Consider the following 15514-nt stretch of genomic DNA (forward strand, 5'->3'; position numbering starts at 1 on the left):
AAATTACAGGCATCTTTCTTGCTCTTACTTCTGATTTTAGGGGGAGTAATACCCTCTGAAATAAACAATTCCCCTAAAAGCCTGACTTTTCTGACATACATCTGGACATCTGCTAGATGATAGGTTTTTATTCAGCAGAATAGATGGATTTTCATATTTATTTTTACAGTTATTGTTTTTACAAGCCATCTGATCCATGGCAAAACGCACTTACCGGTACATATGTTTGTGTATTCTCAAGTTTTGATTTATTTCCAATTTATTCATAAATATATTTAAATCTAGAGAAAAATATTTGTGATTAGATTATTAGGGCATGATAATTCATGGTATATACATTACTTAAGCTGTGAATACATCAGTCTCTGTAACAACCATGAAACACAGGTATGAATTTGCATTTTATGCAAAAATTCACGTTTTATTTTTATTCTTACATTGATGGGAGCTGATGTCAGAACTGAAAGGCAAGCAATAACTTTTGTTTCTACCTCTTAGCTGAACAGTAATACACACAATGTGGCATTTTCATTAGGTAAGATTTGCTTCTTTACATGTCACACTAGAATACATTACCCTTTTCTTGAATAAAATGACCCAGTTACTAAGGAAACCATCTTTGGAGGGAGTGTGTTTAATAAGCATATTTTATTTAAATAAATCCTCCAGCAGGAAATGGAGGATTCAATGCCTTTACTTAGACTGTGTAAGTAGTTATATGTCAAATTTATCTGTGCAGCTCACCAACATTTCCTTATTGGAAACATCAATATTTCCACATCACAGTTCCCAAAAAGACTTTGAAGTCTCAGAATTCTGTATCTCCTTTGGCTTGCTTCTCTCTTGATTCCACCCAGGCTTTATTAATGGTTCGCTTCATATCATCATCTCCATCTTCATAAATTTTCTTTAGAACATTCATTAATCCCTCACTAGGATCTGTTTCAGTGTCGTAGGAGGGCTTTCTATTAAAAAGAAAACACATGCAATCAATAATGGGTAAATATATATAATGTACATGAAACATAATAATAATACTATATGGAATAAAGAAATATATATAAATAATCCCATTTACTAACAAATTTTATAGGTATGATTACTAAGTATGAAAAGATACAAATTAGTATGTAGGAAGTACAAGAGTGGAGGTAAGAGGAAGACAGAGTATCCAAACATGCCCTGACAATCAAAACACGCACAAATTCATCTTAAACAATCTATAACCACACTTAGTGCATCAAAGAATGGGCATCAAAAACGGTTAAGGGGGACTTTCCTGGCGGGCTCAGTGGTTAAGAATCCACCTGCCAATGCAGGGGACACAGGTTTGAACCCTGGTCCAGGAAGATCCCACATGCAGCTAAGCCTGTGCGCCACAACTACTGAGCCTGTGCTCTTGAGCCCACGTGGCCCACAAGCCACAACTACTGAGCCCACATGCCACAACTACTGAAGCCCACGCATCCTAGAGCCCATGCTCCACAACAAGAGAAGCCACTGCAGTGAGAAGCCCACACACTGCAACGAAGAGCAGCCCCCACTCGCCGCACTAGAGAAAGCCCGGGTGCGACAACAAAGACCCAACACAGCCAAAAATTAATTAATTAATTAATTAATTTAAAAAACGGTAAGGGGTTATCAAGACTATGGGATTTTAGGTTAATTTTTAGCAGGAGAAGTAAGGAAATAAGCTTTTACTTTTCTAAACTTTTAATTTTCTTAAAAAGCATGTTTCCTCATATGAAACAATTTGAGAAAAAACAAATGTATGTTATATATGGACACATACTGAAGCTCATATTTTTTAATTAGAAAAGCCTTCTCTTAAGCCTGAGATACCTGAGTTTTGGGCCTGGTGGTATAAAAGCACAGTCCTCAATGTAGTCAACACTTCTAGTTCAATCAGTGTGCGAACTGGGCTCATTAACCTTATACTTAATTTTTCACTTACCTCATTTATTAAGTGCCAGATTCTGTACTGGACCCTGGGGATACAGTAACAGTAAAACAGGTTCCTATACTCAGGTAATCCATTCCAGATTTAAAAGCAATTCCACAGATAATGCCTAACACCTTAGCCAACCACATCCCAAGTGCACACTGGCTATGGGAGGGAGGAGTGAGAGAAATGTGGGTGGCTAATTGACTCAACGTAGTACATTACCACTGCAGGAAAGCAGAGGAATGTTTTACCTAGGATGGAACTATCTTTGAATAAACATTTTTCAGAATAGCCATTATTAAGTAGGATAAAAATATTCTCTTTTTCACTCTATACCAGTGATAGTGAAATTCTAACCATATATCAGAAACTTCTGTGGAATTAAAAAACCATAAATGGGTATCTGGGCTACTATGGAACTACTGAAATGTAATCTCTCGGAATGAGCACAGTACCTATATAGCAGCACCACTGGCCCAGGGTTAAGAACCAGCACAAAAGAACCAACCACAAGTACAAAGACCTCCTTAAAAAGCAACTTGCTAGATACATGCCCTCTTCAGGTGCCCTCTGACAAGTGAAAGCAGATATAACTGGGTTAGTCAGAGGACATTAGAAGGTAAATGGTCAAATTGCAGACTATACACCTCCATTATTGATGAACATCCACAACCCTAGCAGAGAATACATTATAATTTTTAAATAAATGAAAGTAGACTCACTCTTTCTCTTTGCATTCTTTTTCAACCTGAGTCAGGTAGTCCCACCGTGTGTTTTCCGCTTTCTTCCTACATAAGATAAGAACTGTATCTGTCTTAATCTGGAAGAAAAGTGGAAAACAGGTACAACTTAGAACACATGGAGATAAGCATGAATATTTAGAAAATAATTATTTACTCAATTACTCGAGTTACTGTTACGTACAGGACCCGTTTTAGGTGCTAGTAATACTTTTATGAATAAGCTGGAAAATCATACACAAACTGTAACTCCTTCAAATACTAGGTGCTATCAAGACGAAGAGGATGTTAATGAGTATTGGGGAAGGAACTTCACTAGGAAAGCCTCTCTGGGGTGAAATGTGAGCTGTGGCCCAAGCTCCAGGAAAGAGGGCCTTCCAGGCAGTTGACACAGGAAGAGATGATTCTGGTGTCTTTGAAAACGAGGAGGAATGGCTGGATTCTGATGATTGAAGGAGAGAATAAAACAGTAAGAGGGGTCAGAGACAGGCAGAAAATCATGTAAGGCAGTATCGGTTAGGGAGTTTGGAAGGTGGGCAGAAACAGCAAGAATATACAACCCTTTCAACAATGATCCACATAACTCTAGGACTCTTGAGTAATACTTCAACATGTGATTAGTGGACGAAGAAGGGAGCAGGGAGTCACAAGTTAATCATTAAATTATATTCTGATATTACCTTTAAGCTGCTACATAACTCTATGTAAACACAGCAGAATGGCACATCTGTGTACCAGGAGCATTAAACTTCATTTATTTAAATTAGGTAGGAACAGAAGGATTATCTGAATTAGTGAAAAATGAATAATATTGTTTCAAAGACAGTTTATTTCAATTTTGTAAAACAAATTATTATTCCCATTGTACAAATGAGAAAACTGAGGTATAAAGTGATTAAGTGAGCTGCCAAAGGTCACAACAAATGTGATAAAACTGGCATTAAAAACTCAAGTCTCATTCTTAACCATTTTCAGTTTATTCAACACCCTCCTGATTCTAATGCAATATTCTTATAATCTATTTTTCTAGAGCAGGAGCTGGCAAACTTTTTCTGTAAAGAGCTAGATAATTAGTATTTTAGGCTTTGTGGGCCACATGGTCTGTTGTAGCTACTTAACTCTGCCATTGAAACACAAAAGTAGCCACAGACAACACATACACAAATGAGCACTGATATGTTCAAATAAAACAGGATAAATTAATTCTAGTTCATCTTAATTCTAAACTGGCCAGGTAATTTCATGAGGTTTCACAATATTATGAAAAAAATATTATGACAATTATGACAATATTACAACAAAAAAAGTAAACCTACCTTTTTTGAACTGCCTTCCACAGAGATGGGTTTCAAGAGATTGTTAACAATCATGGAGTAACTCTTCCCATTTAGATTCTTTACCAAAAGATCAAATGACCTACAACACAATAGTGAACACTTTATCTTTCTGGTTCTGTGAAAGGTGCTCTTCAGTCGTTGTGGAAATAAAGCCAGTTTTACTTTAGGATGTGCACCTGGCCATCCCAGATGATAAGACTCAACCTTTAAAGCAGATGTAAAGGATAATTTTAAATTTGAGCAGAATTTTAGAAGCTGAAAAGAACCCATAATAAGGCACTGTCTTCCCCATTATGAGAACTCACCTCTCTGTGAAATGCACCTGCACATTCTCAGCGGGGACTTGATGAACTCCAGTTAAGGTAATGTAGATTTTCACAAACTTATCTGACTGATCCCATCCTGGTTAACAACAACAAAAAATGCACCCTGAATAAAGTCTGATACTATCTCTGGAATGGCAAATGCACACAGCTCATAATAAAACTCACTAAGATAAAAATCTAGTAATAGAAACATGAAAGAAATAAAGATATAAGAAACTTTTTAGATGGAAAAATTGAGCTTCAAAGCAGTTAAGTAATCTACCCAAAGTTAGGCACCTAGCTAGTGAAACAACCTGGATTCAAATCCAGGTTTACTGAACACAAAGCCCATGTTCTTTTTATTCCTTAGAGTAAGCAATATGGTCGTTAAATACTTCCTTACCCTTTTTATGGATATAATTTTGTCCTATTCCTAAATATTGATAATCTCCACCAAGCTGGATGGCTAAACATCAGCTTTGTCTAATCAGTATTAGCTAATTCCATAATTCTACTTCTCTAAGAAGTTCAACAAATGTAATCCTAGCTTCCTCAATTCCTTTCCCTGATAAAGCAGAATATAAATTTAGAGTCAAATTCATACAAATCTGCCAATTTAATTAACCTACCAATATCTAGAAGTTATTTCATTTTTTTTATTATCAAGCTAGTCTCTAACCTAGATGAATTCTGCTAACAGAAAATACACAAAAGTCACATAAAAAGCACATCATATAATAAAATATATATTTATGTATTGTACTATATGACTTTTTCTTAGTCCTATAGAAATCTAGTGTTAATAATAAAAAAAAAAGATGTTCTAGAGGGTTCTGTACTTCATTTAGTTTCTTCCCATCCATTCAACCCATCCTCCACATTGGTAACTATTTCTCCCTAAACACAAATCTAGGTTCCTAGTTACTATGCCAGAATCCTACCACCTTCAGACCAGTTTCCTATAGTCAACGAAGTACACAGAGTATCTCCTATAGTACTGCAGTACATCACTTAAACACCACACACACACTGCTTTTTGCTATGACAATACCCAAAACACATGATGCGTTTCACGTCTCTACTCATGTCCTCTGCTCATGCAATTCCCTTCTTTTCTTCATACTTGATGAACTCACCTTTTAAACTCAAATGTCTCTTCTAATTCTCCCTGACTGTTCCTCCCCTCCAGCAGAATTACTTTATCAGCTATATTCTCATAATACTTTATATTTATAAATCTCTATTCACTTAATGAAATATTTATTAAGTACTTACTATGTGCTAGATACTGTGAGCACAAAGAAAAATAAGACTGTCCCTGCCCTCGTGAGAGCTCATTACTCAGACTTCAAGTTGCATTGCTTCCAAAATAAAAAAAGTCTATAATCAATTTAGGGAAAATGGTATTATGACATTGTTATGGTATTAGTTGTACGTCTATGTCCCAACTACACCATGAGCAGGGATTGGGTCTTGCTCACTGTTGTGTATCCACAAGTCCAAGTACAATAAAGGCACATACTAGGTGCTCAAAAATGTTTTTTGAATACAACTGGATTCTCTTCCTCAGTTAATATCGGTGGTTGTTTGGCAAACAGAAATGCAAAACAGGAAGAAAAACAAAACAAAAAGCTGTGTCCATATATACTGAATATATTTCAGAATAGGTTCCTTCTTGCTGCTACTCACATTGTACTAATCATCTTGCTCTCTTATTAATTAATTTGCTTTTAGAATGTAGCATTTTCTTTTTAATCTCTTAAAAAGCATCTTATTAAATAAGAACTAATGGGTCTTCTCTTTAAAATCGCCAAAAACAAACACTCAAAACTATTAAAAAATTGATTTTGTTAGTGGGTCACTACTAAGGAATATGTTGCTCAGAGGCAGAAAGAACTGTATAGAGCTGTATGTAGGGGCGAGTCATACCATAATTACTGATTTTCACTGTATATCCTGTTGTAATAGGAGCAACCACAGCGGCTGGCTTTTCGTTTTCCAGAAGTTCTGCTTTCCTCTGTGATTTCTGCTGCATCTTGTTCTTGATTTCTGTCTCAATCCTGGATTTTTCAACTGTCAGGGCATCACGTACTCTTTTTCTAGTGGCTTTTTCCAGCAGCACCTTCACCTCTTCTAGATCTTTCTGTAGCTGTGTTAAAATAAAAGATCAATTAGCTATGATAAATAAGACAATAGTTTGATATTGTGCATATTGGTCATTTCAATTTACTGAATAAGAGCTAAGAATAGGAGGTTCATTTAAATTTCCTAGGGTTGGGTAGCAACAAGGATTCTTTCCTCCAGCCTACTGAATTGTAAATAACTCAAGATTCCTTTCTTTTAAAAAGGAAAACTTAATCTTGAAGTAACAATAGGTAATCAAGCCAAATTTTTCCAGTTTGGTAGACTATTATCTGCCTTTGTTTTATAACATTTTATTTACAAGATACGAGTGTGATTTATAAACATTTTCTGATTATAACATGAAGAAATCCAACAAAAGGGAATCGTGGATTTCCTTGTAACATCCAGTCCTAGTCATGAGATATTAGGAATTTTTTAAATATTGAAATAAAAGAGATGAGTGAGTGCATGGTAAGTGTGGTGAAATGCTACAGCAACTTGACTGAGGTAATTACTCTACTTTCCGTCAGTGATGGGTCCTCACTGATCTTCCTACCCCAAGTAATACACATAAGAAAGTTTAAATTTTTAAGACAAAAGATAAAAAAATAAAGACATATTTCTTCTTCTAAGAAGTTAGACAACTTCTTAGTTCTAAAGCTCCTGGTTAATTTTACTGTCAAAAGTCTGGGACTTGGTTGCACAGCAGAGGATAAAAACCTGGACAAACAATCCAACATGCAATGCACTCCTGGATCACTGAAAAAGCCACCTGTTTTTTTCTTCTCACGCCAATACACTGCCTACCCAAGTCTATTTCTATTACTTTCTAGAGACAGAGTCAACATTGTGTTAAGTTTAAGAGTTAAAGACACTGTTAGAAAATCAATGGGCTTAAAAGCTTTTTCCCAGTTACCCTCTGACTTACTGCAAATGCATGAGATCTTTATAAACAAGGGATTCATTTCTCTTAAAATGACTCTACATTCTGGCTTGATACTAGCTAGCAATCTGACAGGAAGACTTTGACATTATAGCCTGAGATCATGTAAGGCTCAATATAAAAATCTTTAAATGCTTGGTAACTTAGTATAATATCCAAAGTACAGCTTGAAAGTCTTTAGATTTCTTGAGTCTTAGAAAATGCAAAACAGAAAAACACATGCTTTTCTTTTATCCCAAGTCTTTTATCTCATTTAACTCAGATGCCCTTGTTTCACCTATCTGTAACTGCTAACTTGGTATAAAAAGTCCAACTGTGCCCAGTCTCCTGCCCAAATTCTATCCCCACCTCCCAAAACTCATATTACTAAGAAAAAAAAATTGCAAACTCATCTTTCAATCATAGAACCAAGATGCTTTTAGTTCAAAGCAATCTTTTTTGTTGTAATGGCTTTCAAAATTCACACTCATTCTAATAACAAGATGAAAAAAAATTAAAATGTTAAATGAGTATATTTTGTTTCCAGAGTAAGGATTTAGTTAAAAAAAAAAAAAAAAAAGAAGAAGAAGAAGAAGAAAGTAAACGTATAGAGTCTAAACAAAAGGTTTTACTTCTTGACTGGAATAGGAATCCTTTTTCTAGGAGACTCAGAAGAGAACTCTGAGAATTAAGCAAGAGATCCCCAGGCCCTCTTTACAGCCAGTTTGGCTCTACAGTACTACAAAAATAAGATATCCACTGTAAGTCTGAAGCATTTTACAGCAGGCCTGTTTAAGGTAATTCCTCAATTCTTCTCTGTTATTTGCAGATCTGAAACCAGTAAAATTGATCCCTTTGGTGCTTTTCCTGCACACACATTTAAGATGCCTTAGATACAGCATTTCTTACCTAATTTATCTAGGCATTCACTTGTTTTCCTTATGCAAAATCACACCTCCCATTTATCCCTATCCATAAACACATTAAAGCTTTCTCTTCTATTTCCAAATTCTTCACTAGGAAGCAATAAAACCAAAGTGCCTCAAAATAGGCAAAGACCTTGTGCAGACATTTCTCCAAAGACAGACAAATGGCCCTCAAGCGCATGAAAAGATGCTCAACATCATCAGGCATTAAGGAAATGCACATTAAATCCACAACGATACACCACTTCACATCCACTAGGATGACGAACAACAACAACAACAAACTCCAGCAAATAACAAGCGTTGACGAGGATGTGCAGAAATCGGAAGCTTCATACACTGCTTGTGGGAATGTAAAATGATGCACTTTGGAAAGGAGCTTAGCAGTTTCTCAAAGTTAGTTACCATATGACCCTGCAATTCCACTCCTAGATATGTACGCAGAGATTTGAAAACGTATATCCACGTAAAAAGCTGTACAAAAGTATTCATAGCAACACTGTTCATAACAGCCAAAAAGTGGAAATCATCCAAATGTCTATCAATTTATGAATAAACAAAATGTGGTATATCCATAAAAAAGATTATTCTGCCATAAAAAGAAATACATGTTTCACCATGGATGAACTTGAAAACATTATGCTAAGTAAAAGAAGCCAAAAAGCAAAAGGCCACACATTGTAAATCTCCATTTGTATGAAATGCTCAGAATAGGCAAATCCATAGAGACATAAAGTAGACTGGTGGCTGCTGGGTGGGGAGGAGTAACGGGAAGTGACTGCTTAATGGCCACTTAATGGGTTTCTTTTGGGGTTGATGAAAATGTTCTCAAATTATATAGTGGTGATGATTGCACAACACTGTGAATATACTAAAAAGCATTGCACCGTACACTTTAAAATGGCTAAAAACTGAATTTCATCTCAAACAAACAAAAGAAAGTGTCTCTAAATGTATACACCGCAATTAGAAAGCCCCTTACTTTAAAGAGGATTAATACTGAACACGCCAAATGTAGGACTGTAACGTCACTTCAGGGATTCTTTCCTCAGGGCACATGGTACCACAAGGCCAATCTTTAACACCCAACAAACTTGTGGCAAGTTATCCAGAATAACACACACACACATACTTTTTCTTCATTTAAAGCAAATTCTCAGACTTAAAAAGTCAAATGTGAGGTTTCCCACTCTTGTTCATATTAAGCAAAAAGATTTCCGGAGAACAAATCTAGTCAATGGATACCCAACACTTTACTGTGAATAACAGTACTGTCATCTTAAGTCAAAAAAAGAGCAACCCAAGTTTATTATTCCCATGCTGCAACTGTGCAAACTAAGTCTCCAAAAAAGTTAAGCTGCCTCTGTTTAGAGTTTAAAGAGCTTAAAAGAGAAAAAGCTATTTCCCACCACTAGTTACAACTAACTTTCCAATTTATTTATTTTTAAAAACGCCTATAGCAGACTGTTTTGTCAAGCACTGTTTTGAACATTCAGAACTATTACTTGGTCTTTACAACCCTATGAAAAGGATACTGTGGCCCAGAGAAGCACCATAACTTGCCCAAAGTCTGTGTAGAGAAAAGATGACTAAGAGAATTTAAGTGCTGGGACCGAAGACTTCTCACCTTCCAAATGCCCTCTACCATGGGACGAGACTCAGTTTTTTGTAATCAGCTTTAATTTAACGACGCTTCACGTCCTCAGGCTAGTGTAACGCGGGCGGAAAGGGCCTGAGGATAACGTGAAGGTGACCAGCCCTCAGGTCCACCATCGGACCTACCTGCCGCCGGGAACCACGACACACACCCCCGCTCACCTACACCACCGACCAAGGCTGAGCCGGGGGCATCGATCGTCAACTTTCCGGGAAAAGCGAAGGCCCCGAGGCCCGCAGTAGCCGGGTCGGCAACGGGGCGGCTGCAGCTGGGCGGGTGGGAGGCCGAGGGGAAGCGCGGGAACCCGAGTACGCAGGAAGGCGGTCCGACAGGCAGGTGCCGCTTGCGGCCGCTGGGCAGCTCCGCACGGGAAACGGCGGTGGGGCGGGAGACGGAGCGGAAAGCTCCAACAAGGCCGAGCGAGGAAGATGAAGGCCGGACCCCTTACCTCCTCCACAGTTGAAGCCATGCTCGGGCTGCGTGAGGGAAGGCCCCAGCTGCAGCGGCGCAGGGGCGAGAACAGGAAACGCCGCACTGACCGCGCTCACCCCGAGCGCAGACCGCACCGGCACCTTTCACAGTGGCCGCGGCCTGAGGGCACACCCGAGCCCGCTGGAGATCTCGGCCCGCCTCCCGCACGCGGCGGCTCTAGAACGTTCGCGACTCCGTCGAGGCCGCCCCCGGGGCCCAAGCACCGCCTGCAGGGCTCCGCCCCGCCCCGCCTCGCCTCGCCTGGCCCCGCCCCGCCCACCTCGCCTCTTAGCAACGCTCAACTCTCGCGATCAAACCGGAAGTTCGAGAAGAGAAACGCCTCTACCTCCACGCCCGGGCAACCGTACGTAGTATACTTTGACCCCGTAGGTCCCGGCTGCGCAGTCGCAGCTCAGAACCGCTGCTTTCCCGTACCATAACCCAACCCCGGAACTCACGCACTGATCTTCAGGGGTCCAAGCCGGAAGTTGCCTAGAGAGTCGGCTGTTTCCGTGCTCTCTAGGACCCAGTGCCATCGAGGCGGCCATCTTGTGTAAGGTTAATCTGTGAAGTGCGAGAAAAGGACAAAAAAGGGGAGAAAAGGAAGCCTGTTTATGATAAGACGGGACAGAATGAGAACGTTAAGTGTGCCGGGTCCTGAAGGGAACAGTTTTATTTTCAGTGACTGCTGGCGCTCTGGAGACGTCATGATTTAGCCTGTACGACGTGGTGACGTCATCATGGATTGCGGGAGGAGGTGGGGTTGCGTTGGCCACGTGACGGGACCCAGTAGCCCCGCGGGGGAGAAAGCGTGCTAATATAGCGGGCACTTCCATGTGTCACCGCATTTGGGGTCCCGGTTTCCCTTCCTAGACTGTTGAAGGACTTCCGTAGTACCTTCACCTGCGAGTCTCTAGTTGTCACCCAGGTTTGGATTCGGTTTAAGTGAGCCTATTCGCTAAAGAAAATGTGGGCTGAGCTTTCCTGGGGCTGCCTTCTGCTCCTGTTCTGGCTCCCGCAATCCCGCTATGTAAGGCCCTTGAGAACCGCCCCCCCCCCCTTTTCAGACTGTTTTAGCCTCTGGCCGACTGAAAATGTCTGCAGCCCCGTTGAGAGCATAAACAGTAACCCCGGAGAAGTCAAATAGCCCACACTCGGCTTAATATATCGCCCGAGGTAGCGATTAGAATCAGCACGTCAGAGGAGGAAAAAAGGACTAGAAAAAGGCAGGCTGACCATTATGGTAGTAAAGAATCTGAAGTACAGCACAAAAACAAATTACAGCTACGTACAACGTGCATGAATCTCAAACGTGACGTTAAGGGGAAAGAAGCCAGACAGAGAAGTTCTTCTCTTTTGGTTCCATTTAAATGAAATCTAAAACTGCGAGACATTCAAAATCGGGTTCGTCTTTCCTTCAGTGGGGAGGACAATGACAGAAAGGCGCCAAAAGGGGACTTTTGAGGTTCAAGTAACGTTCTGTTTTCTTTCTTTGGATGCTGGTTACAGATGTGTTCACCTTGTAGAAATTTCATTGAGCTGTAATTTGTGTACTTTATTTTGTATGTTATAGTTAACTAAAAGTTATATTTAAGTAGGCCCAGGAGGGAATTTTCCAGAGATGATAGAATGTTACACTGACACATGCAATTGTCAGAATTCACAGAACGGGGACTTTCTGGTGGTCCAGTGATAAAGAATCTGCCTTCCAATGCAGCGGACGCAGGTTTGATCCCTGGTTGGGGAACTAAGATCCCACATGCTATGGGGCAACTGAGCCCGCGGGCCTCAGCTAGAGCCCGTGGTGCTGCAAACTACAGAGGCCACACCACAACTAGAGAGAGAAGTCCATCCGCATGCCACAGCTAGAGAGAAACCCTCACACCACAACGAAGAGCCTGCGCTACAATGAAATATCCCACATGCCACAACTAAGACCAGAAAAAGAAAATAAAAAAGATTTAAAAAAGAGGCCAAGAAAATATTTTTTAAATGTATGCTGTCTGTAAATTAAAATAAAAAAAGAATTCATAGAATGAACTCCTAAGATCTGTGCATTTTGTTTAGTTATACCTCAAGTTTTTTAAAAAGTGTCTAGGGAGTTCCCTGGTGGTCCAGTAGTTAGGACTCCCGGCACTTTCACTGCTGAGGCCAGGGTTCAATCGCTGGTCAGGGAACTAAGATCCCACAAGCAGCACAGCACAGCCAAAATAATAATAATAAAATAAAATACTCCACTTAAAAAAAGAGTGTCTAACTGGAAGCCTGGAATTATTTAGGTACTTAATTAAATAGGAACAGATATCCTAGTCCTCTGCGTGAGAACTTGACCTAATGCAGTGATTTTTAAATTTGCTTGATTATGCACCTTGGGCAACTTCTCCGCCAGATATCCTAAAGCCGCAGGTTTTAAGTACCACCTGTTACCAGTGACTCCCAAATCTATACCTTCAGTTCCATGGTATCTCTGAGCTTCAGACTCTGCCTTTGCTTCGATGTCTGACAAGCACATCAAATTCAGCTTGTCTGAAAAACAAAACCACCAAAAAAACCTCCAGATTTCTCATCCTCGCACACCAAATCAGTTCTTCCAGTTATTCTCCAGCTCTGTGAATGGTCACCTCATTTTCTTAATTGCTCAGGCCAAGCATACTTGAGCTCTCAAGTCATACTTGAGCCTTCAATTTCAGGTCCTACATCCCATTCTCTGGCAAGTCTTGCTGGTTTTATCTTCAAAATATAATGAGAATAAAATCACTTCTCTCACCTAATCTGTGACAAAGGAGGCAAGAATATACAACGGAGAAAAGACAGCCTCTTCAATAAGTGGTGCTGGGAAAACTGGAAAGCTACATGTAAAAGAATGAAATTAGAACACTCCCTAACACCATACACAAAAATAAACTCAGAATGGATTAGAGACCTAAATGTAAGACCAGACACTATAAAACTCTTAGAGGAAAACATAGGCAGTACACTGTTTGACATAAATCGCAGCAAGATCTTTTTTGATCCACCTCAGAGTAATGGAAATAAAAACAAAAATAAACAAATGGGACCCAATTAAACTTAAAAGCTTTTGCACAGCAAAGGAAACCATAAACAAGACAAAAAGACAATCCTCAGAATGGGAGAAAACATTTGCAAACAAAGCAACTGACAAAGGATTAATCTCCAAGATATACAAACAGCTCATGCAGCTCAATATCAAAAAACAACCCAATCAAAAAATGGGTGGAAGACCTAAATAGACATTTCTCCAAAGAAGACATACAGACTGCCAAAAAACACAGATGCTCAACATCACTAATTATTAGAGAAATGCAAATCAATACTACAATGAGTTATCACCTCACACCAGTCAGAATGGCCATCATCAAAAAATCTACAAATGGGACTTCCCTGGTGGTACAGTGGTTAAGAATCCGCCTGCCAATGCAGGGGACACAGGTTCGAGCCCTGGTCTGGGAAGATCCCACATGCCACGGAGCAACTAAGCCCGTGCGCCACAACTACTGAAGCCCATGTGCCACAACAACTGAAGCCCGCAAGCCTAGAGCCTGTGCTCCGCAACGAGAAGCCACCGTGATGAGAAGCCTGTGCATTGCAATGAAAAGTAGCCCCTGCTCACCACAACTAGAGAAAGCCCACGTGCAGCAACAAAGACCCAAAGCAGCCAAAAATAAACAACAATAAAAAAAAGATGTTTAAAAAAACATCTACAAAGAATAAATGCTGGAGAGGGTGTGGAGAAAAGGGAAGCCTCTTGTACTGTTGGTGGGAATGTAAACTGATACAACCACTATGGAGAACAATATGGAGGTTCCTTAAGAAACTAAAAATAGAACTACCATATGACCCAGCAATCCCACTACTGGGCATATACCCTGAGAAAACCATAATTCAAAAAGACACATGCACCCCAATGTTCACTGCAGCACTATTTACAATAGCCAGGACATGGAAGCAACCTAAATGCCCATCAACAGAGGAATGGATAAAGAAGATGTGGTACATATATACCATGGAATATTACTCAGCCATTAAAAGGAATGAAATTGGGGAATTTGTAGAGATGTGGATAGACTTAGAGACTGTCATACAGAGTGAAGTCAGTCAGAAAAACAAGTATCATATACTAATGCACGTATGTGGAAAAATGGTATAGATGATCTTATTTGCAAAGCAGAAATAGAGACACGTGTAGAGAACAAATATATGGATACCAATGGGGAAGGGGGGGTGGGATGAATTGGGAGATGGGGTTGACATATATACACTATTGATACTATGTATAAAGTAGCTAACTAATGAGAACCTACTGTAGAGCACAGGGAACTCTACTAAGTGCTTTGCGGTGACCTAAATGGGAAGGAAATCCAAAAAAGAAGGCATATATGTATACATATAGTTGATTCACTTTGCTGTACAGTAGAAACTAACACACAACACTGTAAAGCAACTATACTCCAATTAAAAAATTAAAAAAAGATAAACTCCCTTTCTACATGATACTATTAAGAAAGGTGGTTGCTACTCTGGACAAATTCTTTTTTAATTTCTAGTGAGTATAATAGTGAAATTAAGTTTAAAAACACTGAAAACATTTAAAAGATATCAGACTCAAAATTTTAATTACCTCATTAAATGATTAAATTTTTAAAAAATAAATAAATAAAACCATTTCTCACAATCTCCACTGCTACTACCCGAGACCAAGACATCATTATTTTGTCTGGATTTTTAGCCTCCTAGCTGGTTTCTCTGCTTCCCCACTGTGCCTTTACAGTTAGTTTTCCACAGGATAGCCACAGTAATCTTTTCAAATGATTATATCCCTTTGCTTAAAAACCTCCAATAACTTCCTGTTAGGCTTAGAATAAAGTCCAAACCCCTTACATAACCTGGAATGTTTTGCATGATCTTATATCTCATCTTTATGAGTTCCTTTATCTCACGGAACTCATCTCTCACCAGTTTCCCCTCTCCCTGGTTTAAACAGTGGCATTTTTGTTACTCCTTGAATCCACTGAGTTTGTTCTCACCTCCAGGCCTGTACTCTGTGCTTCCTGTCTGGAACGGTTTTC

At 39.5% G+C, this 15514-nt stretch overlaps 1 protein-coding gene across 1 annotated transcript; it reads right to left on the reverse strand.

Annotated features, from left to right (window-relative positions):
- Positions 1–616: 616 nt before the first annotated feature.
- Positions 617–6447, reverse strand: CACYBP (calcyclin binding protein). Its single transcript, XM_079698051.1, has 5 exons — positions 6257–6447; positions 4328–4424; positions 4002–4101; positions 2668–2765; positions 617–965 (listed from the first exon to the last, which is right to left on the reverse strand). The coding sequence occupies exons 1-5, from the start codon at positions 6360–6362 to the stop codon at positions 809–811; spliced, it is 558 nt and encodes a 185-aa protein (XP_079554177.1). The 5' UTR covers positions 6363–6447; the 3' UTR covers positions 617–808.
- Positions 6448–15514: the final 9067 nt, after the last annotated feature.

This window comes from Hyperoodon ampullatus (assembly GCF_949752795.1).
Source record: "Hyperoodon ampullatus genome assembly, chromosome: 2".
NCBI classification, from domain to species: Eukaryota; Metazoa; Chordata; class Mammalia; order Artiodactyla; family Ziphiidae; genus Hyperoodon; species Hyperoodon ampullatus.